General features: G+C 49.0%; 2 protein-coding genes across 2 annotated transcripts in view; one reads left to right on the top strand and one right to left on the bottom strand.

Moving 5' to 3' along the window:
• Positions 1-1,339: 1,339 nt before the first annotated feature.
• BID (BH3 interacting domain death agonist) lies at positions 1,340-19,371 on the top strand. The gene is made up of 7 exons (XM_054281873.1): positions 1,340-1,370; positions 11,465-11,561; positions 12,799-12,865; positions 14,691-14,877; positions 16,140-16,282; positions 17,069-17,272; positions 18,557-19,371. The coding sequence occupies exons 3-7, from the start codon at positions 12,857-12,859 to the stop codon at positions 18,566-18,568; spliced, it is 555 nt and encodes a 184-aa protein (XP_054137848.1). The 5' UTR covers positions 1,340-1,370; positions 11,465-11,561; positions 12,799-12,856; the 3' UTR covers positions 18,569-19,371.
• Positions 19,372-23,791: 4,420 nt separating this feature from the next.
• Positions 23,792-26,809, bottom strand: part of BCL2L13 (BCL2 like 13) — a 34,635-nt gene continuing 31,617 nt past the window's right edge. The window contains exon 7 of the mRNA XM_054281909.1: positions 23,792-26,736. Within this exon, the coding sequence (XP_054137884.1) occupies positions 25,927-26,736 (810 nt within the window). The 3' untranslated portion in view covers positions 23,792-25,926. The remainder of the gene's footprint in view (positions 26,737-26,809) is intronic.

A 26,809-nucleotide genomic window follows, 5' to 3' on the forward strand; every position in this document is an offset into this window, starting at 1 on the left:
AAACCAGCTCTGGAAAAAGGGCTATTATGCCTGTGGGTACCAGGAAAGTGGATAAACTAGTATTTCCTAACCTGCTGAGTGTGTGGTGCATTTCTCAGATGCAGAAATCACATGCCTTTCTGTAAGCAAGAGATAACATCTCTTTTTGGTTATTCACATGTTCTATATAAATATATAATCCATATTACTCAGATACCAGAAACAAACGGATATAAAAAGACCCACAGTGATTTCTCAAATAAACAAACACACTTTGGGCAGAAAGGAGAGAGGGGGACAGTGCTACTTGGGGGGGTTCTGACTTTTCAGGACAAACCAACTTCAGGAAACAGGAACTTCTCTTCAGTTCCTTGAAATTTACATATTTGTGTGCCACTGTTTTCTTCCCAACACTATTCCCAATGGAAAGCCAACGTGACTCAAACATGAATCAGAATTGGCTCTGTTTCTTAGAATCCCAGACTTTAAAAAGCGCTCTAAGGTCAGGCACCCCAGCACACTCTGCGGGGCCATCCAAAACCTGAGTGTGGCACTGGCATCGTGACTGGGCACTTTTGGAAGGAAACTGTGTCAGGAAGGACATCTGTACTGAATGCCAGGTAAGCATTGCTCTAAACAGAGCTACGTTGAAGTGTAAGGCTGTATTAAGTAGTAATTTGTTGAAGTGGGGCTGTATTACTAGACTTGAGGGTTGTAGCAAGCTCTCCTGTTCTCTCCGGCAGCAAGTGACAGAATGACAGCACAAAGTCCTAAACTGCACCAGGGGAGGTTCGGGTTGGACATGGGGAATAATTTATTCACAGGAAGGTGATTAGATTGGAATGGGCTGCCCAGGGAGCTGGTGGAGCCACGGTCCCTGCAGGTGTTTAATACTGGATGTGGCACTCAGTGCCATGTTGGCAAGGCGGTGTCTGGTCACAAGTTGGAGCCGATGACCTCAGAGGTCTTTTCCAACATAATTGCTCCTGTAGCTCTGTGATTTTATGCCTATAAAACGATCTTAAACGAAAGTCTGCATTTATATGGCGGGGAGAGAAGTGGCTGTAGATGGCGTACGAGGAGCCTTTGGCCAAGCAGCACCAGGTCGGGACCCATCAGAACTCCAGAGCGAGGTCGGGAGAACTGTGGCGGAGCGCGGATGGGGCGGCTCCGGCGGATCCCGGGCCCTGGCCGGCCCTCACGCCCTCAGCCCCGCGGCCGTTGGGCCGGGCCCTCAGGAGCGCGTGCCGCGCGCCGCGCCTTCCCGCCCCGTCCGCCCGTCCCCCGCCCGCCGCCCTCCCGCCTTCCCGGGGCGGGGCCGGGGCCGGCCCGGCAGGGCGCTCAAAATCGGAAGCGGCAGGCGCGATACTGCAGCCGCGCTTCGAGTCCCGGTGAGTGTTACATGTGGCTCCCCAGCCGCGGGAGCGGTTCGGCGGCGGCACCGCGTCGGGCGGGAAGCTCGCGGGGTGTGCATGGGCGGCGTCCCGGCCGCGCTCCGAGACTCGGCGCTGCGCGGCCCCCGTGGCCGTGGCGGGCTCGGGGCGAGTGCCGGGCCCGCTGGCTCCTGGGCCGCGGGGCATCAGCGCCGGGGCCGGAGGTGCCGGCTGCAGCTCGCAGACCCCCAAATCTGGCGGGTGAAGAGACCCTGCGGGGCTCCGTGCGCGCGTTCTGCATTTTCTTCTGGCTGCTGGAGACTCCTCTGCCTCCCGGTCGCTCTCCCGGTTCCTTTCTGCCCGCGGAATCCCGCCTTGCGTTTCAGCGGTGCGGTTGTTTCTTGCTTTGCTCCTTTTCCTGCTCGGTCGCTGCCTCTGTCCCGCTCGTCCCTCCTCGCCCTCCCCGCTCTGCCATCGACCCCGGCCCCTCCGCTGCTTCCCCCGGCGGGGTCCGGCCGCTCCGCGCCTCCCCTCGTCCCTGCTTCTGTGGCGGACCCGCCTCCCTCCCGCTAGGTGGTATTTCCTAAAACCACACGAAGTTCTCTTTGCCTTTGCACTGCGTGGTGAATTGCAGCATCTCGCCCTCAGTTTCTGCTTGTCAGACACGAGCGGTGTTGGCCGGGCAGTGCAGAGTTAATCGTGTGGCGGCGACCCCTCAGCCTTCCCTCAGCCGAGGGATGTGGGAGTGGCACCTCCAGCGAGGCAAGGTTTTCTAATAATAGCGCTAACCTAACGTGTTTGAAAGGAAGAGCAGGTGACTTGCACAGATGAGTCAGTTCAGCTATTCAGCATCGCTCTTCTCGCGGCTCCTTGCCTTCCCCAGAGCTGTGGGTGTCTGGCTGCCCGCGGAGGTGGCGAGCGCCTTGCCCGGCCCTTTGTTCGCCGTGAGCAGTGCTCACGTTCCCGGTGACACTCGGGTGTGTTGGTTCGGGCTGAGGGAAGGCTGGAGCCGGAGACTGCGCAGTGTGTGTCAAGTGGAAGGGACGGAGTGAGCAGGTTTCCTTCCTTAGAAGTGTATTTCTGTAAGCCACATGCTTTTGTGATGGCCTCTGTACCTTGGAGTGACACTGGCTCTGAAACTGCTGGGTTTGGCGAAGGGGGGATGTTCTTCTCTCTTTTAAATGATAATAGTTTGTAGCTTTAATAATAAAAAAAAAGGCATAGTGCTTCAGAGTTACTTAAATCACTGAAGTCTTCATTCAGGAAGTCAGTGCTTATTTCAGAAACGGTGAACTTTTCTTTATGGCTCTTGGAGTATCTGGGCCATAATCTTGTCATGGGATACTTGTTATCTGTTCAAACGGTTAAAGTGTTTGGTGGGGGAAAGAGCAAAGTGGTTCCCCGACAGGAAATTGTTTCTGAAGGTTTTGTTTTGGTTTGTTTTTTTGGTAAAGGACTTTTTGCAAAAGTCCGCCTGTGGGGAAGAGTGGTTTTTGTTCTGTTATAACTTCTTGTCACTAATCAGACTGAAACTGTTTTCACCTGCCTGTGGAAGCATAACATCTTAAAAGGTGTTATTTAAAAAGAAGGGGTTTTCTGTGTGGGTTTTTTTTTCCTCTCTTTTGTAACCTCTTTACATAACTTTAGTGCTGTTCCGTGTCTTTAGGATAATTTTGCAACACCCATTTTTGGAGATCTCTTTTGTGCCACTGGTGTTACACAAAAACACTGGGGGAATGCATTGTATAAAAAGTAGCATTCTAGTACCTTATTCCCTTGGATTTCTGCAACCTGTCTCTTCCCATTTTCTTGTCTTCCTTTCTAGGTCTCTTGTCTTTCATTAGAGGGAACTGGCAGGGCTTAGGGACCTGCTGAGGTGAAACACTTCTATTTTACATGTGCAGAGTGTAACAGGTGATTGTAAACCTGTGGATAGGCTGCCCTGTAGCAAGAAAGGCTGGTGTGACAAACCTCCCCTTCTGATTTACCAGCACCTTCTTGTTTGCATCTGGTGACATTTACTGAATTGAAGAAGAAAAAATGTGCCTGATTTTTGGTTAGGTGGTTTTGTTGGGTTTTTAAGACCAGATTAGGCCAGCTGAGGCTGTGAGTTCAGCTCAGTTTCTCACTGTGCAGCAGAACAGTGCACAGCACTCCACCAGGGCTGCCTGTGCAAACCTGGACTTCTGTTAGATCCTGAACCTGTAAGAACTGTGATATGTAATTAGGGAATTGGATGGGGGTGTGTGTATTCACTGAACGCTCTCACCCGAGGTCATTTATGCCATGTCCCCCTAAATTGTACTTTTCCTCTGCAACGGGATGACAGGAGTCATCCACACTCAGCAGGAGCCTGAGGAGCTGACAGATCAAACAGGATTGGTTGTTTTTCTGAAATAGAATAAAATGTTTAGAGTGGGAGCAGGCAGACACATAAATCCAGTGCCTGTCGCCTTTGGAGCCCTTCCTGGTGCTTGGGAGTCATGGCAGGGGGAGAAGGGGCTGTCTGTGATAACTCTGGGCAGGTTTGTGCCTGGTGCAAGGAGAGCTGGTGTGGCTGTGCAGGAGCAGCCTTGAGATGTTGGTTCCTTGATAAGGCAGCTCCTGTGGCCTCTGGGCATGAACTCCCCAGCAGGAAAGAGCCAGCCTGGTCTGCGGTTTCTGTGCTGAGGGGAAACGTGTGCACATGGGCAGGTTTCATTTTCTCTGCTTAGCAGTTCCTACATGAGTGAAAGAGCACCATTTACTGTCGATTTTGGGTTGTTTCCTTTTTTTCTCAAGGAGCTGCCTTCTCCTTTTTTCCTTGGCATGCTGTGGCTTTTTGTCTGTGCCAGATCACAGAGTTTTGGGGGCTGGAATTACCTGCACATCTGTGTACCGTGCAAAGCCAAGTACATGAAAGTATTTCTAATTCGTGAGTGGAGCTCATGGCTTAGCCAAACATGCAAAACTCTTGGAGGTCCGAGCCCCTTTCAGTTTTGGATGGCTTTGCTTGGGGTTGGAAGAGGTTGCAGGGTGCTGAGTTTAGCTTTTACTGAGTTATTTATGAGTTATGATTATGGTATGTGCATGGGGGAGGGGGTCCCTTCCGCAAGTGTTTTGCAAGTCTGATTTTTTTTGACCTAGACAAGAAGAATATAGGGAAAGGAGGGATAAAATATAGAAGGAAATGTTGAGTCACACAGTGCCCAATGTCATTCCTTAGGTTTGGTAGCAATCTGTTAAGCTTCTGCCTTGATTTGTACCAGATGTCTGTAGTGAACGATGTCCTGGCATCCTGCTGTTTCCTCATCCATCCTGGGCAGAGAGCAGGACTCTGTGGAGCTGCCAGTGGTGTGGATGAGGCCCCTCCTTGCACCTGGGTGGGATCCTGAAGCAGCTGCTCCATGCAGAGCACGGGGCTGTGTTGATGTCTCTCTCACACCCTTCTTGGCAAGGGCTGCTCCAAGAGTCCTTCAGCCCCCTCCCCTTGTAGCCCCATGGGTTAGCCCATCTTGTTAGCACTGCCCTGGGCTCTTGGTGGCTCCTGCTCTGGGTCCAGCCTGCTGCTGTCCCTGTGTCCCTGCCCCACCATGGCACTGCTGGGCACAGTGGGCTCTGCCTGGGCTGCCCTTGCTGGCAGACATCAAACAGCAGGAAGGGGCTGTAGCCCTTCATGCACTGTGGGCATTCTGCTCTTTCTGCCGTGACAGGACAGTGCCATTGTGGCTCTAAGCTCCTCCTGCCTCAGTCGCTTGCTCCCCACTTTCCTGTAAACACTCAGAGCTTTTATTCAGCTTCTCTGAGCTATCAGCAGGGGAGCAGAGCTGTGTGTGCAATCATGGCACACACAGATGTTGCATTCTTGTTTAAATGGCTGCAGACCTGCTCTTTCCTGGTGAAATGCTGTTGCTGTGACCTTTGGCCAGTTTCTAGTGCTCTTCCTGCTGTTTATAGAATGGGCAATACCCAGGTCTCTCAAATATTCTGGACTATTTCCTTCATCTTTAAAGTTCCCATATGTCCCTTGGTAAGTGTAGCTTCTGGCTGTTCAGTGTAATTGCTGTGACACCTTTGGGTTGGCAGCCTCGTGAAACAAATCCCCTTAGATCAGCAGCTGCTGTATTTTGGCTTGGTAAGCTCTTCCTGCGTTTCAACATCAGCCTATTCCTCCTAAGGTAGAACTGAAAGTGAAATGGTCTCGCTCTGTTTCATGCACAGTCATGTGTTTTCTCCTAGAAGAACAGATCTTTTCTCACTGTGTGTGTTTAGACTACAGCTAAGAGAGCCTGTAGGTGCTGAGTGGAAAAACAACGTGCTGAGGCATCTCCTGCTTGCCTGGCACTAGCAAAGTGTACTCCTGCAGGCAGGAATTTGCAGTTTGCAATTTTCCTGTCACAGTTCCCAAATGCTCCTGCAGCATTTCTTTGAGAATGAGTATTTTCTTAGCTCTGTATCATTGAGAAAGGTGTTTAAAAGAGATGATGCTTTCTTTTATGCTGACACTGTATGAGCTGCTGCTGTCAAACTGCTTTGATCACAGTGTGAGTGCTGCTTGGAGTTACTGTTATTTTTGGTTGTCTGGTTTGATGCACAACTTTCTTTTTAAGATTCTTGGGGATTTCTGGGCTCCTGTCATAAGAGATTCCTTCAAGATTATTGTGATTACTTTTTAAAAAATATTTTTGTACTGGCTTCATCAGTTTAACTGTCGTGGTGGGAATGGAGGTTGCAGTGGGAGAAGGGAATCAAAGGATCTGTGCCAGACTTTGCTTCTGAGGATCATCTCTGGCTGTCTCTGCTGGGGCACAGTTGTTTCATAAAACTGAGGCATGGAAGAGACATTTACATCTCTCATACACTTGATGTTTAGGAGGAGGGGAGCCTGCTGAAAATTCATTTTTATCTTCTGGGGAAGATCTCGAATATTGACACACAGGGTTGTGGATGCTGTCAGAGCACATGAGCGTGCAGCTGTGAAGATTTGTCTTTGTACCGCTTTCTTAGAAATGCTTTGGATGTTTTTATGCTGAATGTTCAGAGCCTGAGAGGGTGAGCAGGCTCCACTGAAGTAATTCTGGTGAATACCAGCTCTGAGAATTCCCTTGACAGTAAATTGTCCAGTGCACTGAATCATTCCTGAGCAGCTCCGTGAGTACAATCCTGGCTGTTGCATCAGCACCCTTGTTTCAGCTAGGCAGGGAGCTGCTGAAATGCTGAAATGTTGTTCTGATGCTGAAATGTTGTTCTGCAGAAGGGGGAGAGGGGGACAGTGCTGACTTTGCAAGATAAAGCTAAACAGCTTCAGGAAACAGAAACTTCTCTTCAGTTTTTTGAAATATTTGTGTGTCATTGTTTTCTTCCCAGCATGACTCAAACATGAATCAGGTGCTGGGGCTGTGTCTGCTGCAGAGTCTGGGCACTTTGTCACTGCTCAGGTGTAAAAACAGCTCTGCAAGGGTGCAGTGCCCATGGCCCAGCTGGGGCATGCTCTAAATCCAGGAGCAATTCCTGCATTCCCTGCTTGGACACCATCACTTGCACATCACCAGTGATGGCTGCAGTTTGTCCCAGTACTGCCTGCTCTCCGTCTGTTTGTCCTTCCTTGATGATGTCCAAACACTGGAACTGTGATTCCTCAGTGCCTCCTGCTTTTCCATCATTTCCAAGAGGCAAACATAAGAACTGCTTGCACATTCATGCCCTGTGCCATTGTAGCAGGGCTCTGTTGCAGCTGCTGGGCTGCAATATTTACACTTTGAGCAGGAAGCCAGCCCTGTAAGAGCAGCAGGCTGGTGTGCTAGTGGTGATGGTGCTTTTCCATCAGGGCTTGCTCTGCTCCCTCCAGCCAGGCCCCAAGCAAAGACAGAAGTATTTCCCTGGCCTTTCTGAGGGGGTGGAGAGCAGGAGGAGCTTTCCAGGCTGGAGTTCCCTTGCTCAACACAGAGGGGAAAACCAGCCCAGTGCCAGATCCAAGAATCTGCGTGCGCTCTGCCAGCCAAGATCCCAGTCCTGCCCTTGCCTCTTAGGCTTGGCTGTGCCCAAAACATGTGGAAATTCTGTTTGGGTCCAGCTGTAGTCAGCTGCATTCCAATTCCAGCTGCAGGCTTGCTGCTGACTCAGTTTAAGCCCAGCTGTGTGTGTAGGCTGGCTGCTGAGGAATGAAATGTTGCCATGCTGCCTCTGTCACTGCTCCAGCACACAAACCACGCTGCTGGAAAGTTCCTGCCTACCTGGTTTGTAAAGAGCATTAGTAACGTGGCAGTGCTGCTCCTTACTCATTCATGTGCTGCGTGGGGTGCTCACCAGAGGTTTTTGAGCCAGATGAGAAGAGCGATTGATGAGGGATTTGGGTGGTTTTCTTCCTAAGAAGTCAAAGCACTGCCCTGATAATTGGAAGATTGCTGCAATTCACGTCATTGTGAAAAGACAGAAGAAAATGACATAAATTTCTTCAGAAACTTACATAAATTTCTATCAAAAAAGCCTACTGAGAGCTTCTTTTTAGAATTGTCTCTAATAAACTTTTTCTTCCAAAGAAGAAAAACCCTTTAAACAAAGAGTGAAATGTATTTCTAAGCCAAAGTACACAGCTGAGAGTGCTTGGTGTCCAGGCTGGGATGATAATTCTGTGCTAAAGAATCAAAAGTAAAAATGCCCCAGCTAAGGCAGAGGTTGTCCTGGTTGGATTTTAAGTAGTCTCATGATTCCTGATTAACAGGGCATTCCTCCCAAGAGCCAAGCAAATAAATGACAAGTGACTGAGGCAGGAGGTGTGTCCTGCTCTGGGCCACTGAGCTGCTGCTGTCCCCAAGAATGCTCCTCATGGCTTGTCAGTTTTGCCAAGTACTTCCCAAACGAGCTCTTGATGTTGCATCTTCTCTAAGTCAAAATACCCTTGGTTTGGGAGCAGTGTTCCCTGTGGCTGGGAAAGTCCTGACACTCAGTAAGCCAATGGCTTTGGTGTTAACCAGCTGTACCAAACCATCCTTTAGTTTTACAGTTTTCACAGCTCTGTGTGTGTGAGCATCCACACGTGGCCAGAGGGTCTTGTTGAGCCCATCCTTCCCCTGGCTTACACATGGCAGTGTCTCTGTCCTCCCACCACGCTGCTTCTGTTTCCAAAGCCTAAAAGCAAATTCTGCTTTAGGGGTGAGTCTCAAATGAGGCAGAATCTGAACACTGGTACAGGCTGGCAGATCCTTTGCAGGGTAAGGAGCAGTGGGGGCAGGTTTCCTGTGGTGATGATGACATCCTATTTACTCAGCACTGTTGCTTTGGCACACCAGCAAGGTGCCTTCCCTGGGCTGCTTAGTTCTCTTGGGTTTATGGGCTGGAAGTGGAGCATTGCTTTTGGCGACTTTGGGCTCTGTGATGTGGTATTTGCTTACACTCTCCTGACCTAAGTGCTGCAGACAAACAGTGGCACTGCTGAGAATATCCTCAAGTAAGGAACTTCCTAAGTCTGTGGTGCTGTTTCTCTTTCTTTCTTTTCCAGTAATGGATATGTAAAGTAGTTGTGCCAGTGGCAGGTTCTCATGAAGACAGTAAAATTGAGTGGTTATGGTTTGATATATGGATTTAAAGTGTCAGGACATGCCAAATACTTGGTTTCTCGGCCTGTAAAATGATGCCCTGGCTCTGTAGCTCAGCAGTGAAATATCTTCCTGCAGGACAGGGAAGTGCCACCAGGCCCTGGAAGGGAGAAATAATCACTGCTTTACTTCTCCCAATAATGATGTCATCCTGTCTGCCACACCCAAATTCTCACCTTTCAGCTGCCACACAGGGAAAGCAATGCTCAGACTGGAAGTTTTTAACTTTGCAGTGACTGATGCTTTATTGTGGTTTCTGCTTTGGAGATTTTAATTGCTCCTAACTCAAACGTGAGACATAAACATCTTGACAGCTCACACAACAGCTCCATTGACCCACAGTCCAGACATTAAAGGAGTCAGTCTTTGCAGGCCTGTGCCTTCCCTGCTGAAAGCAGTGTTCTTGTGACCAGACTTGTCTGCTGGAGCTGAATTAGTGACTCCAGGCTGAGCTGGGAGGGGAGGGGAGCAATCTGAGGGAAGTGATGGTAAGCAGAGGCGCTGTTTGTGGGCTGGCTTCCTTTCTGAGCTGTCTTGAAGCACAGGTGTGGAGATGCAAACTGATTTGTAGGGTGACTCAGCGCTGCTGCAGGGATTCTGGGACCTGCTGCTGTTGTGGCAGCCCTGAGAGCTGTGGGGAGTTCCCCCAGCAGGAAACCGTGGTGTTACACAGTGTGTGAGGCTTTTCCTTGGATTAGCCCTCGCTGCTTCATGTGGGACAGAGGCATGGAGTGCCAATTGCCTGCAGTCCCTGCTTCTCCCTCTTTTCCACCCTGTGAACTTGCAGTGCCATCTCTCCTTCCCCTGGAGTCAGGGGGTTCTGGCCCTGCCTGCTCTTGCCTCTAGTGATGCCACCCCTCATTGCTGGGCTGCACATGGGAACAGCTCCTCTGGTGAGTTCCTTGGGAGGTTTAAAGGATGAGAGAGAGAAACAGAAGATGGGACACCAGACCTGAAGGAGCTGTGTGGCTGGAGAGCAGTCAGTCCCATCCCTCAGGCTGTGCTCAGCCCATCTAAAGAGCTGTGATTGCCTTGGAGGAAGCATCCACAGAGTTCACTTGTGAAAAACCCCAGAATTCACTTGAGAAAAATGCCAGAATTCACTGGTGAGAACTCTGTGTGTGGGTGGAATGAGGTCTTTCCTACTGCACTGACAGGCTGCTGGTGGATGTGCTTCCCCAACTGTAATTGTTTTCTTGCCAAAAGCCTCTTCCACAGTCCTGCATCCCATGCAGTGTTGAGTTGGAATGAACATGCCCTACCTTGATGCTGTAGAACTGATTTCAGTGGTTAAAGTACCCCCTTCATTGTTTTTCTAAGAAAGAGAGGAAGAACTGGTTGTAGTCTAAAAAGCTGGTTGTAGTCTTATGTGTTGAACACTTCAAGGCATTTAGTGATTTCTCAGAAGCACCTCATTTCTCACAAAGGAATATGAGCTCCTCACAAAGTTCATTTGGCTAATGAGTGAATTGAATGAAAAATGAACAATGTATTAAAATTAGTTGATGTTTCAATTAAAATACCATATTCTGTAAAAATTCATTGCAGGATTTCAGCAGTCCTGAAGCAGCCTTAACAAATGTTCTAGTTTGGCTCTGAATCTGAGTGCAGATGGTGTTTGTACCCTTTATCAGTCTTATCTCCTTCTCCAACTAAAGATTCTTTTTACCCAATACAAGGTAACCTTTGTCCCTCTGCCAGAAACAGTCTCAATCTGATTCTAGAACTACCAGGATTCCAAAGTCTTAATGATTAAAAATTTTGGATGATATCAGCATGATTACTTTTGACTTTTTTTGGTTTTAGGTTGTTTTTTTTTTTTATTTTTGGAGATTCCTTTAAGGAATTTGACTTCTCAGCAGGAACTTCATGAGTATTGAAGCCCTTTGCATTGATTCAAAGTAGTTATGCAAAACTTGAGGTTCCTGTAATTACTAGTTAACTAAAATTAAAAATAATTTGCCCTATATTGTATATACTTTTCAGAATAATGAAAAGTTCCACCACACTCCAAAGTACTAATATGGCAAAAAATGAAGACAAGGGAGCCTGAACACAACTTGACAAACTGAATTTCCTAAAGCAAAGATTGACCACCCATGCAGTGAATGACCCTGAAGGCAATACCTGCCCTCAGCTAAGAAAATTCTGCTTGGGTGGTCAAAAACACAGCAGAGAAGAGGAAAAAGGATTTCTCTCCACCCCCAAATGGCTTCCTACTTCTACAATACAGGGCAAATTATTTTTAATTTTAGTTAACTAGTAATTACAGGAACCTCAAGTTTTGCATAACTACTTTGAATCAATGCAAAGGGCTTCAATACTCATGAAGTTCCTGCTGAGAAGTCAAATTCCTTAAAGGAATCTCCAAAAATAAAAAAAAAAAAAAACCAAAAAAAGTCAAAAGTAATCATGCTGATATCATCCAAAATTTTTAATCATTAAGACTTTGGAATTCCACTTTCCTCTTAATCTCAGTGCTCTGTTTTGAGTTCTCAAAGCTGAATTAACATCTGTGTCTCTTCCAGCAAAGTCAAGCCCAGAAGAGAAGTCACCCTGACCTGTTTCAGAGCCCCTGCAGGTCCCAAAGAACAGGACAGGACTCTCCCCAGCCAGAACACTCCTTTGGGCAGAGGTGAGTAGCAGCAACAGGGATTTGAATGGAGCCGAGGGAAATGCAAAGCAGCAAGGGATGAGCCTGTGTTGTAGCTGTTAGTCTGGCATAATTTCATTAAAAGAAGAGCTCATGGTTAAGAGGCTTTCTGGGGGCTGCTGTGTGTTTCAGACATATTGCTGATTGTGTTTTGGTCTTGGACCTCTAAGAGCCTTTGAGAAGTTGGGAGATTCATGATCTCTTGAAATATGACTGTGGTTTGCTTCAGAGTTTGAATTTCTTTCTGCTTTCACTTCCCTCTATTCTACCAGCATGCTTAGTTATTTCAAACACAGATGTGAGGGATTGCTGTGAAACAGTCATTTATCACTAGCCCAGATCTTTGATGGTTAGCAGGCCTTTTGCTTGGGTTCCTTGCCCATTTTTGGTTTAGAAGTGCCTGCACAACAGCCAGGTTGTTGCCCTGGGTGAAGAAGGCTTGGTAGGGAGGCAGTGCCCACTTTCAGCCAGGCCCTGCTCCTCAGGAGTTGAGCCAGAGATTTGTGTGTGCAGCTGTGTGGGACTGTGTGTCTGAGGCACCAAATGCAAGGTTCTGACCCACTCCCAGCTGCTCCTGGCAGGATGAGGAGGGAGCACTGTGCTCCCACATCTCCCCTTTGTGGGGGAGAGAGGGAGGCTCCCCTGTGCCCTGTGCTCTCCCTTGCTGGGAGCCTCTTCCCTGGGGCTCTGTCCTGCTCTCTCCCTTCTTCCTAGCTAGCCTCCCTGGAGGCTTTGCAGAGGTGCACTCATGTGACTGGAGGCCTCTGTTGGCACTTGATCCAACCTTCCCCATCATAGATATTTGTTGGGAAGTGTTGAAATGAGCCCGAGTTTCCACGTGGATCTCTTGCATGGAGGGTGGGGAGAGGCACCCTCAAGGCCCTGCGGGTGTGCAGCAGTGTCAGCTGGGTTTTTCATTTCAGAATATTCTGCTGTGCATGTCAGCTCACCTGCTCCCAGGAGGTGCTCAGGAGTTCCTCTCTGATCACCCTGCTCCATGGCAGGAAGGAGATTTGTGCCTCTCATTCTCAGTTGTAGTTTCCTCAGCCCTTTTTCATGACTGACAGTGTGTGATGGGCAGCTCTCTCCAGAAATAGGGCTATGCATCACTAAAAGGGACATTGACTATGAGACATGGCCAGACACAAGTGCAGCTGCAAGATGTGGATTTATGGGAATTTTTTTTCCTTTCACACTTTTCTTTCTTACTCTTTCACAGGACGAGGATTTCTGGTCTGAAGCAGAGGGTGACAGGAGCTGCTGTCCCTGAATCCATTATGGAGCAGGTTAGAGTCCAACATGTCTGAATTCAGCTGTTCACAGTGTGCAGTGGTTCTCTGGTACACTTGTCCTGAGATGCTTTGAAGGGGATAAGTCTCAGTGTTGGCTGGTGTCCTTCTTGAATTTCCCAGAATTTCTGCAGTGTTCCTGGCACTGCTCTGAATACAAGGAAGTGGATGGAACCAGGTAGGCTGCAAGCTGCTTCCCTGCAGCTCTCAGTGTGACACTGCCCTTTGGGACTGCAAGCTGGAGATGTAGCTATGTAAGAGACTACAATGTTCATTGATAAAGCTACAAACTGCCCAAACTAATAAAGGAATGGGCACAGCCCTGTCATCAGTGCATTGCATTGCTTTTTGTGATGTTAAATACTATTAAGATGCTGTTCCTTAGCACACTTAAATCTTACACATTGAACTGTAACTGAAATGTCTGTCAACCTCCCCCAGCCCAGCTGATGTTAAGATACAGTTCTGATCCCCTCCTCTGCCCTCTGCAAAGCCTTTTGAGCACAATATGATTTAAAAGTATCAGTGAAAAACCCAATGACCACCCAGCAGGCAGTTGAAGGGGATTGCCACCAGGTGACCTGCACTACTGTCTGCAAACATGCTCAGACCATGGAAGGTGTGCCTTCTCTTCATCTCTGACTGATCATATCCTTTATTTTCCATTTGTTTCCGTTTCTGAACCCTGCCTTTTGTTGACTTTGTTCCTCCTTTTGTTTGCCCAGTCAGATATGGTCATGTTGAGGCTTTGCAAGGTTCCACTCCCCAAAATTCCCTTTCAGTTACCAAGTTCATCCTGGTTGCATATTGTCAGCATAACAAACCATTCTTTAACTATTTTTCTTCTCCCTAAATAAAATAAGGCCTAAGTATTTACTTACAGGCAGACCATCTGCATACCAGAGTAAAGGTTTTCCCTCTTTATTTATTTTTGTGCTTATATCCTGTCCTACTCTCTTACCTGTTTAACTAAAATTTTTGGAGTCTCCTGGTTTTCTGGAGGCCTTAGTGGGTTATGAGGCTGGGTGCTCCAGTGTGGCCTCTTGCTCCCATCAGTCTGCCTGCCTCGTGGACCTCCTGAACCTAATTAATTTGGGCACTGTGTGGTGCCTTGCTTGAAGGCTGCAGGTTGTGTGGCCATGGAGACAGCATGTGCCCGTTTACTGGGGGTGAATGTGCCACTGGAGGTGGCACTGATCTGCCATCTCATGTCACCTTTCTTGTGAGCAGCTGCTTGGGTCTGTGTGAGGAGCTAAACAGGTTTATTATGGAGCTGGCTGAGGTTCCTTTGAAGAGGGAGAAGAAATGTGAACCTTGGGGTTTTTGCAGCCTTATGCTCTTATCTCTATTTCCCACCTTGTTACTGCTCTGCTCTGATTACATGGAAGTGGGGAGCTCCTGCCTTCTTTATGCACAGCAAGTAGAATGCCCAGTTCCCAAACACAGGGTAAAACCCTTCCAGACAGAGGTGTCTGAGTAAGGGAAAGGGATGGGTTTTGTGAGCTCACACCTGTTTCAAAAGAGGAACTCAGATCGGGGTTGCTGCCATTGCCACAGCTGGAAAGGTGAGGAGGAGCTGAGCTGGGTTTCCAACGCCAGTTTGTGAGAGCAGAGCCTTCTGTCATTCCCCATGGGACAGTCCTGTGTGTGTCCACAGCCAGGAGTCAGGCTGCCTTTGCTGAGGCCTGTGGAGCCCCTGGCTGATGCTGTGCCCAGAGGAGGCCACAGAGACGTGTCAGGGTTGGCAAACACTGCGTGCCTGGATGCTCTGAGCGGGACATTTTCTAGGCATGGCTTTAACAGTGATCTCCTTATGTTTCAGATCAATGGACCTCTTCAGATGGAGCATGCATTGCTGTTCAGCTTCCTGGAGGTGTCCTCTGACTGTAAGTTCAAGGAGCAGCTGCATTCCCTGCAAAGCCAGCAGATCATGTTGTGCCAAGGGAGCGATGACGATGAGCTGCAGACCGACGGCAATCGCAGCGGCCACTTCCGGAACGGTGACGTAGGTGAGCAAGCTTTGCTCCATCCCACGTGATGGTGGCTTTCTTTCCCCATTTCCTATCTTTGTTTGTATTTACTGTCTGTTTCAGAGGAGTAATGTTTTCTCTATTGAGAAACTTCACTGTGTGGCTGTTGGTTGGGAATTTAACACTTAGTGCTTAGCACTTTCTCTCTCCCTGGATTTCTAGAGCACCTGTCACTGGGTTTTGTCTGCAGTACACCAGAAAAAGGCACAAAGCTGCTACTGATGGTAGCTGCCCTCAAAGGAGTGTGATACTAAGCAGTTAAGTTAGGCCTCCCACTGCTCCTCAGGCAGTGTCAATACTTGGGCTAGGATCTTGGAACTACTTGACTTCTGGTACTGGGTGAATCCCTTTCTGCCCTACCAGTCTGGTGAAAACTGTTCCTCAAGTAGCTTCTGGTCCTGTTCCTGCTTTGCTAGCCATCTGCAGGGTGGCTGCTGCCCCTTGCCCAGGGTGTGTCAGCTGGCACATTGACCTCAGCTGAAGCAGGGTGAGGAGGAACTGCCACAGGAAATAGCCCTTTCACACCAATTTGTGTAGGTCTCATGCCAAAAGCAGGTAGGACAAGGTGTAAGGTTCTCAGCTGAAAAAGGACAGATTCAGACTAGATGTAAGGAAGATTTTACAGTGAGGGTGGTAAAACACTGGCACAGTTGCTCAAAGAGGTGATGGATGCCCCACCCCTGGAAACATTCAAGGTCAGTTTGGTTGGGGCTTTGAGCAGTCTAATCTAGTTGAAGATATCCGTGCTTATTGCAGGGAGTCTGGATGAGATGGCCTTTCAAGGTCCCTTCCCACTCCAACTATTCTATGACTGCTGTATTTTAGGTCCTGTATTTTAGGTGGTGCTTAAGAGATAAGTCCTGACAAATCACTTCAAGTCTAGAATAATTAGGTTGAAAAAGACCTTGAATGTGTTGCAGAGCTTCTCAATTCCCCTTTCTGGGGAGGATGTTGGCAGTAACTGTCCTGTTCAAATTTTGGTTGGAGATGTTCTAACATGCCCTGCAATGATTTTTTTGGGCAGGGTGAGGCTGCACTTTACCTAAACTACAGATACCCTGTTTGCCACAATTTCTTGTAAGCAACCTGGGTACACTTAAAGAAATTGTGCTCAGACCTGTCATGAATACACTCAGGGCTGGGAAGGAGGTTGCTAATGGATATTAGCAAAATACTGTGACCTGTACTGAACCTGATCTGACTACAGCCTGTGAACTAAATTCTGCTCTTTGTGTTGGCAGGGTTGGCTCCAACAAATGAAGAGGTTATCCGGATCATTGCTGCTCAGCTCGCTGAGATTGGAGACCAGTTTGATAGAGAGATCCAAGAAAGAGTAGTAAATGGCCTAGTGCAGCATTTTTTGAATGAGAATCTGTCTAATGAGGTGAGTGAAAAGCAGCCTGATAAGCAGTTCTCCTTTTAAATATTCTGCATCCTTCCTGCTGAGACTTTGAAGGCATCTGAAAATTAATCCCAAACATTTACCTTTGAAGATTTGTTAGAGATGATTCTGTGGCAGAAGTTAATGCGTAAATTGGGTTCCTTGGGCTCATCTCCTTTCTGCAGATGAAATGGTGATTGTGGAAAGGGACTGACTTGGAGGCATTTTGTCCTTCTTTTGATGGCCCCATGGTTTACCTTGGAAAATGAATAGTCTGGCTAAGGCTTAGTTTTGGTACTTAAGATCTTTGCACTTTGGTGCCAAGTCCTGTATATCTGCTGACCATCACATGGGTAAAAATTGAGCAGGTTAGTGACAGGGGCTTAACTTGTGCTTGTTACTGAGCACTGAAGAGACAGCAAGTCATGAGACCCTTTTCTGATGCTGTGAGTGTTCATAGGCACAGTGTTGGGAGTAGCAGTGGGTTTAGGCCCCTCCTAGATGCAGTTGGCCCAGCATCTAACATGCCTTGCTGCTGTGCAAGGGAAGTAGATTTTGAGGTCTCTTGTGTTAAAAAGGAAAAGGAAGGCTATCCAAGGATTAGATCTACATCTGGATCAAGTGCTATAGTTTTTGGGGGTGTTTTTTATATAACAGCTGGCTGCCATGGCTGGGAGGAAGGGGAGCAGACCCTGGGGTGTTGCAAGAAGCACAGCAGTTATTAGCACAGTCCTGCCATGCTGAGAGCCCTTGCTGTGGCGCTGAGATCCCTCTCTTCCTCCCACACAGGAGATAACCCGGCACATGTCCAGGGTGGTGGGAGAGCTCATGCAAGCCATCCCCTCAGACATGGAACGGGAGAAGGCCATGTTGGTGCTAGCAATGGTCTTGACTAAGAAAATTGTGAATACAGTGCCCTTCCTTCTGCGCCGTGTCTTCGACACCACGGTGAACTACATGAACCGGCAGTTCCACAACTACATTGTTGATATGGTGAGTGCTGTCAGACTGCTCTGTGGGAGTCACAGCCAGCCTTTTGGCTGTCCTGGGTTATTCCCTGAGGGGTGGCCTAGCTCTGGACTGCCTGCTGCTTTCCCTGTAGTGCTCTGGAGGTTGGGCCAGAAGGCAGAGTCAGTCCCTGCAGAGCTCTGCAAATGAGTGTGCTTGAGGGGGCATGTCACATCTGCTTGCCCTCCCCCTCAGAGCAGCCAGTGAACAGAGTGCATTTGTTCTGTCAGGCAGAGAGAGCTGTGCCTGCTCCTCTCCTCCTGCAAACTCCTCAGGGAGCTCTACCAGTAACATTCTGGTTAATGATTCTTTCATTCCCTCGGGGAAAGAAAGCCTGACCTGAGCTCTATTGGCTCCATTTCCCCAGTGTCTTGACGCTGAGCTCTCTGCTCTTGTCTTCCTCAGCTCCCCACAGCTTGGGAGAGCTGGAAGGGGAAAGGAATTGCTCTTGAGAATTAACACTAGCAATTATAAATAGTCAAATCTGTTCTTGTTCTCTGTTGGCACTTGGGCAGAGACGGGGACACTCCTGCACTGCAGCCTTGCCAGGGACAGCGTTGGCAGCAACCTGCAGCTGGGCTGGCTCACGGTGTCACTGTGCCGTGTCCTTCAACTCTGCCCTTCCCTTCACTCCCTTTGGCTCCAGCGTGCTGAGTTATGCCAGACATGTCACTTGTGTGAGACTGGACTGTGCTGCTGCCCCAGCTGGCTGGCACCACCGAGGGCTGGAGCTGCCCCGGGGCTGTCCCTCATTGTCCCCATGGCCGTGTCCCCGCGGCAGGTGGCAGTGTTGGTGCGCGCTGGAGCTGCCCCGGGGCTGTCCCTCATTGTCCCCATGGCCGTGTCCCCGCGGCAGGTGGCAGTGTTGGTGCACGCTGGAGCTGCCCCGGGGCTGTCCCTCATTGTCCCCATGGCCGTGTCCCCGCGGCAGGTGGCAGTGTTGGTGCACGCTGGAGCTGCCCCGGGGCTGTCCCTCATTGTCCCCATGGCCGTGTCCCCGCGGCAGGTGGCAGTGTTGGTGCACGCTGGAGCTGCCCCGGGGCTGTCCCTCATTGTCCCCATGGCCGTGTCCCCGCGGCAGGTGGCAGTGTTGGTGCACGCTGGAGCTGCCCCGGGGCTGTCCCTCATTGTCCCCATGGCCGTGTCCCCGCGGCAGGTGGCAGTGTTGGTGCACGCTGGAGCTGCCCTGGGCAGGCACAGGGCAGGGCTTGGCACGGGACAAGAACCCTGCTGCTGTTCATAATGCCCCTTCTGTTTCTCTCCCTCCAGCTGGGTGAGTGAGCTCTCCAGGCCTGTGTACAGCTTCCACATTACTGAGGACTTTCTCTGCTGGATGAAGATGACTCTATTTATCCCTAACTTTTGAAATACAGCTGTGAAATGGATGGCAGGGCTTCATAGATAGGCTTTTGTAGACTAGCACAGCAGTAATAGTAGTGTGAGCTGCCTGCCAGCTCTGCCAGTACCTGTAGGGAGTAGTGTCTGCCTCTTTCCTTTCACAATATTTTTTTTAATTTAGCAGCAGCAGATTTAGTGCAGAGCCTGCCTTGTGCCTCCACAAGCCCAGTGGGCACAGGGCCTGTCCTCTGTGGTTCTCCTAAGCAGCTGTAGGATTTTGCTTTAGTTATTCCCTTCCCAGCCCTGCTCCTGCAGCTGAGCCATGCTGCATGTCCCCAGGAAGGCCTCAGGCTATGGAATGGGTGGTTCATCAGCAGGGGTGGGTGGGAATCAGGTTTATCTTGATAAGAAGCTGGAAGCAAGAGGGAACAGATCCCTGAAGGACAGGGTGGGGTGTGCCCAGAGAGGGGTGACACCAGGATACTTTCAGTATCAATCACCATCCTCCTGTTTCCTTGAAAAATAAAACTGACAGAAAAAAATATAAAGAAAAGGGTGGAGTAGGGACAGGGAAAGTTTTTTGACAATGCAACCTGAATATATTTTGTAGTCTCAGGCTGAACAAACTTGGACTCAGGTTGTTTGATACCTAATCACACAAGGTGACAAATGTGTCACCTGTGATCCAGCTGCCTCAGGATTTTTCCAAGTATGTAAATATTTTTTAGGGTTTTTTAACTTAAATAAAATTTTCATTTCTGATGGCTGCTACAGCTCTGCAGACTTTCAGTGTCCACCTGAAAATTTTTTGTGTAAGTACTCATGGCATTCTTCTAATTCACCATGGCTTCTGATGCAGCTGCCAGCAGTAGAGGCACTCTAGTCCTGTCCCTGTGCCTTGAATAATCAAATTTCCTGTAAGTAAAAGCACCTTTTCTTCTGGTGCCTGCACTAAAATGGGGAGAGTGGAAGCACAGAAGTAGTCTACACATTGTTTTTGAAAACTGTACCATTTATTAAAGTGCAACCTGGGGGCATGGTCTTACAGCAGTGTCCCATTAGCAGAGGGAAAAATGTACATACCCCTTCACTTGAACTGAATATTGAACAATGAAGCTGGAAAGAACTTTCTTGTCAAGGTGGAAACACTTTTATTAACCAAATGGCACAAGAAGCTTTCGACAGTTTTCCCCCAAGGGCTGCACTTGCACGTTGGAAGGACCAGCAGTGTGACGAGTTCCTGGGATAATGGGTGACCTGAGGACCAGTCAGGGTCTCTTCCCCCAGGCAGGCCTCTTGAGAACAGAATCCAAAAGCCCTGCAAGTCTGTCACTATTTGCTTACACCCAGCAGAAGAGATCCCCTAACCTGCAGCTTCAGAGTCAGTCCCATTAGTCTTTACTACTTAACAAATCAAGTGGCATTCTTTTGGTCTGAGTGGGTTTTTAGGTTTACAGTTGAATAAAAGCTTATCCTGCAAGTTAAAACTGAGGGCAAAGCCCCTAAAGGTACAGCAGTAAGATGCATCCTCTGCAGTTTGTTGTCTCCACATTGACAGTGTCCCTTGCCTGCCCTGCAGATACAGCAGGGAGATCAAAAGCAGCTTCCACTGGAAGCCAACAGGAGTTCCCCCACTTCTACAGCATCACCACTGACCTCTAGCTTGGAGGAAGCAAGTCAGCCTACCCAAGAGACTGAGAGAAGGTCAGCTCTAAGTAGAAAAAAAAAGTGATAAAATTATTTAACTTAAGGAGGTGGAGCTGAGTGATGTGTTGTGGTTCCTCTGGCCTTAACACTACTGCGCCTTCCAAGCCAAGTCCTGGTCAGGTACCTTCACTGTACCAGACACAAACTGAATTCTGTTGCCTAGACCTGCTTCCTCTGAGCCTGAGAGCTTCTCTACCTGAGTCAAGTAGTGCTAGCTTAAATTTTATAAACAGCCCCCTTCCATTTTTTTTTGTTTTGTTATGGCAATACAGAGCTTGCACTCTTAAGCACAGGTACATCCATTAAGTCAAAGTAATACTGTTCTTGCAACCTTCCTGATGCTGAAATTAAGCAGTCCAAGGCACAGCTTTTGCCCTCACTAGGTAGAGCAGATATTGTGCCTCACACCCCTCCATGTTTCACAGAATCACCTAGGTTTGGAAAAGGCCTTTGAGATCGACTCCAGTGTATGACCAGACACCACCTTGCCAACCAGACCACGGCACTGAGTGCCACATCCAGTCTTTACTGAAACACCTCCAGGGATGGTGACTCCACCAGCTCCCTGCAGCCCATTCCAATGTTCAATCACCCTTTTTGTGACATTGTCCTAATGTCCAAACTAAACCTCCCCTGGCACTGCCTAAGGCTGTGTCATCCTGTCCTGCTGCTGTTGCCTTGGAGAAGAGCCTGACCCCTCCTGGCTCCTCCCTCCTTTCAGGTACCTGTGGAGTGACCAGGTCTGCCCTGAGCCTTCTCCTCTCCAGGCTGAGCACTCCCAGCTCCCTCAGCTGCTCCTTGCAGGATTTGTGTTCCAGACCCCTCAGCAGCCTCGCTGCCCTTCTCTGGACTCACTCCAGCCCCTCAGCATCGCTCCTGAGCTGAGGGGCCAGGGCTGGGCACAGCACTGGAGCTGTGCCCTCACCAGTGCTGAGGGCAGGGGCAGAATCACTGCCCTGCTCCTGCTGCCCACACCATTCCTGAGCCAGGCCAGGAGCCATCACTGGCCTTCTTGGGCACTCTGCTGGCTCATGTTCAGCTGCTGTCAGTCACAACCCAGGTCCCTTCCTGCCTGGCCACTGTCCAACCACTCTGTCCCCAGCCTGTAGCACTGCAGGGGTTGTGCCCAAAGTGCAGGACCTGGCACTTGGTTTTGTTGAACCTCCTATCACTGAACTCAGCTTATGGATCCAGCCTGTGCAGGGCCCCCCCAGAGCTTTCCTACCCTCCAGCAGACACACACTTGCACCCAACTTGGTGTCCTCTGCAAATCTGCTGATGTTAAACTCAATGCCTTCATCTAGATCATCAATAAAGGTACTAACCAGGAACTTTTCACTGGGAAACACTTTCTCCCCTGGTGCTCCAACAAGAGCAGACACAGAGCTCACAATATGACATTCTACTAAACTCTGGGCTTTCTGCTGCCTGTAGGCATCACACCTGGGCCAGCCACGTGCACCTCTCCACCCAGTCCCCCATTTCGCAACAAAAGGTTTTAGTAATTACACTCTGAAACTCTGTAACAGGAGCTTGCTCTGAGCCAGAAGCATTTCTAGTTTTTCCCAGAACAGCAATATCTACTTTATTAGGGCTTTGCCAGTACTGCCATAACCCTGTAACTGACATTGAATATAGGGAAGGCTTATAACCTCAGACTATTTTATCTTCTACAATCATTACGATGAAAGAAGACCAAACTTCAGCAGCTTGCTTGTTTAGTACTAATTTAACTTTTCATTTGTGACCACTAGAAAGCATTGATTAGTTTAAAAATCCAGTCCAGCGTTTTAGCCTAGCTGTGATCAGGAGAAAGGAAGGAAATGGGATTCTGGCAGCAAAACTTGTCCTCTGTAAGAGCACTCAGCACTGCAGCTTCCACCTGGCACTTGAGCTGCAGCTGCCTGAGCACAGCCAGAGTGAAAAATGAAGCCCTCACAAACAGCAAGGATGGATTCCTGCAGTGCTGACCTGCCCCACAGCTCAAGGGCCTCAGGAGCCCACCAGGCTCCACCCAGCACACAGGAGCTGCAGCTGGCTGGGACAGGGCCCTCATCTGCACTTTGGGCTTTTGGGCAACACAGGAATTGTGTCTTTGCTCTCAGCCTCTTGTTCCTGCAGTGCCAGCTGAAGAAAGTCCTTGCCCAGCTTCCACAATGCCCAGCTAAGCAGAGCTTAGAATTAAGCACAGCTGAATTAAGTTGCACCTTACCTTGAAAGCCTTTCCCTTGACAGCTCCTTATTGAGCATGCTGCCCACTGCAGTTCCTTAAGTATTTCCCACTCTTTTCACAGATCCAGCCCTCTGCTGTTTTAGCATCTCAGCTTTAGGGTATGCTAAGGATAAAGTGAAGACAGAATGGGTCTAAGGTAGATATTTTGTTAAAGTACAGGCCACTAGAGGACAGATATTGAGGCACTTCTGAGAAGGGGATGAGCAACACAAGTGGAAGTAATTCTATATGCCCTTTTGCAAGTGCATAGCTCCTGCCTCCCCTCTGCCAGCTAGGAGAGATCCACTGAGGAGAGGCTGCATCACACCTTCCAGGGTAACTGGAGCCTGCAGTTTAAGGTTACTGTGATATACTTGAAGATGGGGGAAGAAAACTTCCATTTTTTAATTCTCACCTCTTAACAGAGCAGCCTCTCACTCAGGTCTGTAGGAACACTGCCATCTGAGCTTACCCCCCTTTGGTGCCTTCCACAAGGCCTGGCCCAGCTCTGACCACAGGACTCCAAACTCTGCAGAATTCTACCCCACAGCTGACCTTTTTAGCTCCCAGAGGAAAGAGACTCATACAATAAATTTTTTGAACATGTGGTCAGTTCAAATTCTCACTGATTTGCCAAATCTAAAAGACCCCAGAAGGAAAAGAACATTATAAACAAAGGACCAAGTAACCAAAACACAGTGCAACTGATGCTCCATGAAATGCAGCAACACACAGGTACTCAAGACTTCTGCCTGACCAGGGAAATGCCTGACACAGTCATTTCTTTTCCTTACCACTGCTGCCACCTTCTCACTGCTGTGCGTGGATGCTTTTTATTTCATGCCCCACTGGGCTCCTTGTGGCAGAAAGTTTTTAACTTCTTCCCTTGCTAGCCCGGATTTATTCTTGTTCATCCTCTACCCATCTCCACACTACTGAAACAACCCCATCCACAGAGAAGATGAATTACACCAGCTCCACCCTCCTGCATTGGTACACAAATTATCCAGAGTGTCTTCAGACTCCATCTCTGCCTCAGAGTAACCTGCTGGGTGCCTAGAGCTGGGGCTGTACCAAAAGCAGCTTCATTGCCTTCAGGAAGGAGGGGATGTGGGTTAAGAACAGTTTGTGCCCAGAGAGGAACCCAAAGCCTTCAGCAAAGCACAGAGAGGGGCAGCCCTGCCCCAACCTCACCAAGCAATAATCCACCCTTGCCACCTCAGAGACTGTGCCAATCCCTGATAAACACAACATGTGAAATGAAGCAAAGCTGTTCCTGCGTGTCTGTGACAGATGGAGATGAAGAGACCTCTCCTCCACACAGGGAAGCTCCTGCAAGGGGCCAGGAGGGGAACTGCCCTGTGGGGAGGCAGACACCAGAGCCCCTGTGGGATGAGGAGGTCCCAATGACCCCTTCTGGGACACAGCACAGCAGTAAGTACCAGCAGGGCACCAGAAAATGGCAAAAAGAAGTCAATTCCATTTTGAAATGTGATAAAAGATTTGGGGTTCTTTTTTCTGATTAAGGCCAACTTGCTATGTTTTATACATGGAAGAAGAGCAATCAATGATCAACAGTACAGTCCAGAACTCCAGAGCTCCAAGTTCAGTCCACAGCTGCAGTATACACACAACCCTTCCTCTTAATAGTCAACTTCACACACACACAGTTCAAAACCCAATAAGTTTTCTAGAAAATCCATTTCACAAAAGCTTACACAAAAATAATTCCTCAGAATCTGATACATTCTGACTAACTTTCCAGCATCCTGGGATAGGAAAATGCAGCAAGAATATCCTAAGATAGAGAATATGCTAAGATCTCTTCATTCTGAGATCCAATAAGAAACAGGCTCATCAGGATATGGTTATTTAGAAATAAAGGTACCTTGTCTTTGTGCTTTGCAAAGACTTCCCCATAAGCTCATGTTTTGTTTTCTACATTATCACAAGTTCCCTTTCACCTTCCTCCATCTGGTCTAAGCCACAGTGCCAGCACCAACCCTCAGATCCATCAGTTCTGCCTGGGAAGCCCAAGGTGTTGCCCACGGAGCTGCAGCTGGACAAGGACAGACACACAATGTGCTGAAAGAGGAACACTTGCAGCTGGATCCCACTAAGGAGCAGGGCAATACCTGAAAGGCTTCTCTCCACACACACCTCAAGTGTTGTGACTGCAGGAAGGGGGATTTCCTTTTTTTGTCAAACTTAATTGCTCATGATTGGTGAACCTGTAAGTTGAGGTAATTACAGATTCACAGTCGCAGAAGTTGCACTGAACAGCACTCCGGGCCAGGTCAGGAACAAGCAGATAGAGATGTTTAATGCTCTTTTGCTCAGTTATTAGAATCCATTGCTTTATATATCTGGGATTCTGTCACAGGCAAGACCAAGTTAGGACTAAATACACTCTGTGCTTAACTTGGGAAGGACAATGCAGACTGCAGCGTGACACAGGACAGCAGAGCATTTAATATCTGAATTGCACTTGAGGCACTGGCCTTGCTTCCACACGGGTTTGCTGTATTTTTGCTGAATATACCCCAGATATCAGAGCAGTGATCCCAAGGGCACTGCGTCCAGCATCAATTTCGTACCTCTGGTAACTGAAGGGTTTGCAGTAAAGTGGGCTGGGCAGGAGCAGAGCAAATGGATTCTCAAACCAGCAAATAGCAGTGTCCCTCCCACCCTCCTGGGCAGCACCTCTGCCCCAGCCACACCAGGATGCTCAGAGATAATACAGCTATAGAGAGGCAGCATCTTCACAGGATGGGGCTCCAGTAAACGTTAGGGGCCAAAACCAGTGTGAGCCAAGAGGTAAGAATAAGCACTGTCCCACTGGGGCTTAGGAGGAACCTGGAAGGTTATGAGGAGCAGTGCTGTACCTGAGAGGAAGCTGAGACAAAAGGGACACCAGCCTCTCGCTACAGGACTCAGGTTGCTAATGTTTGTTAGGAGGGGCTCGGGGGCACAACGGGAAGTGACAAAACAGCACAGCTGCAATAGCGGTCAATCTGAGAAGCCAAAATCTCCAGGGGCTGGCAGCAGCTGGCTGTCCCCTTCCCCTGGGGATTTTTTGTTCCAGTTCCTAGAGTATGAGCACCCCTTTCTTCAGCACCTGCACTTTAAGTTCTTAAATTTGCAGATTTTTTTTTTTTTTTTAAAAATACCCCCGTACTTTAATCACGAAAAACCAGTCCCCGCCCTGATTCTACTAAAAACATGATTGTCCGTAGCTGGAGGCTTATTGAACAACCTCACCTCATCACCACTGAGTTACTCAAATGTCCAATTAAACAGCAGGCAGCTCAACCTTTAGGTAACACAACTACAAAAATTGGATGTGCTCTCTTCTCTCCTCCCTCCTCCTCAGAGAGCTCCGTTACTTTTTCCTAAGCGCCAGCGCTACTCCCACTGCCACGGCCAATATCGCGACCGCGGCAGCCCCGCCGTACAGCAGTATCGATTTCCCTTCTGGCAGCAGGATGGGCTTCTCCTCTGCAGCCGAGGACTTCTCTTCTATTTCTTCCAAATGGCCCTCTTTCCCCGCTTTTTTTTCCCCTGGAAGCACTATTTTCTCAGGTTCTGGTGCAGCCTTTTCTTCTGATGGGGCTAACTTTGGGACAGGTTTACTTAACACGGGGATTTCAGGTTCAACAAGCTCTTCAGCTGCTTTTCCCTTTTCCTCCTGTTTTGTACGCAGAAGTGCAGAGGGATGCGCTTTTTCAGCAGCAGCGATTTCAGGAGGTTTTATTTCCTGTAAAGAAGCAGAGGTTTCTGGAAAGGCCGCCTGTATGGTCTCTGCAGCACCAGCTGGCACCACTGCTTCCTCAATCCCCTCCGGTATCTCTTCCTTCTCCACGTGAACAATGTCAGAGTTGGAAGAGTTGTTCTCACTCCTCTCTTCAGCCCCTCCGTTGCTGTCCAGGCTTTTGACCTCTTCAGGATCCATGGCCACCTGCTGCCAGGACTCGGGTCCCAGGGACACTGGCAGGCTCTCCGTGTGCCAGCTCTGACTGGCTGACAGGGACACGGGCAGGCCCTCCGACTGCCACGACGTGGTCACCGTGGGGGACTCCGGGGGGCTCACCTGCCCTGAGTTGTCACTGGTCAGGATGTAGATGTCATTGCTGTCCTCTGCAATCAGCCCGGGATACTCCTCCTCTTCGGATTCCAAAGTGAAGACTGTTCCCTACGAACAAAAAGGAGGACACAACACGTGAGTGATTCCTTCAGCGTTCCCTCTGGATGGGACAGAGCAGAAC

The sequence above is a fragment of the Melozone crissalis genome, unplaced genomic scaffold (assembly GCF_028551555.1).
Source record: "Melozone crissalis strain CALT ecotype California unplaced genomic scaffold, PUWL_Pcris_2 ptg000033l_1, whole genome shotgun sequence".
NCBI lineage: Eukaryota > Metazoa > Chordata > Aves > Passeriformes > Passerellidae > Melozone > Melozone crissalis.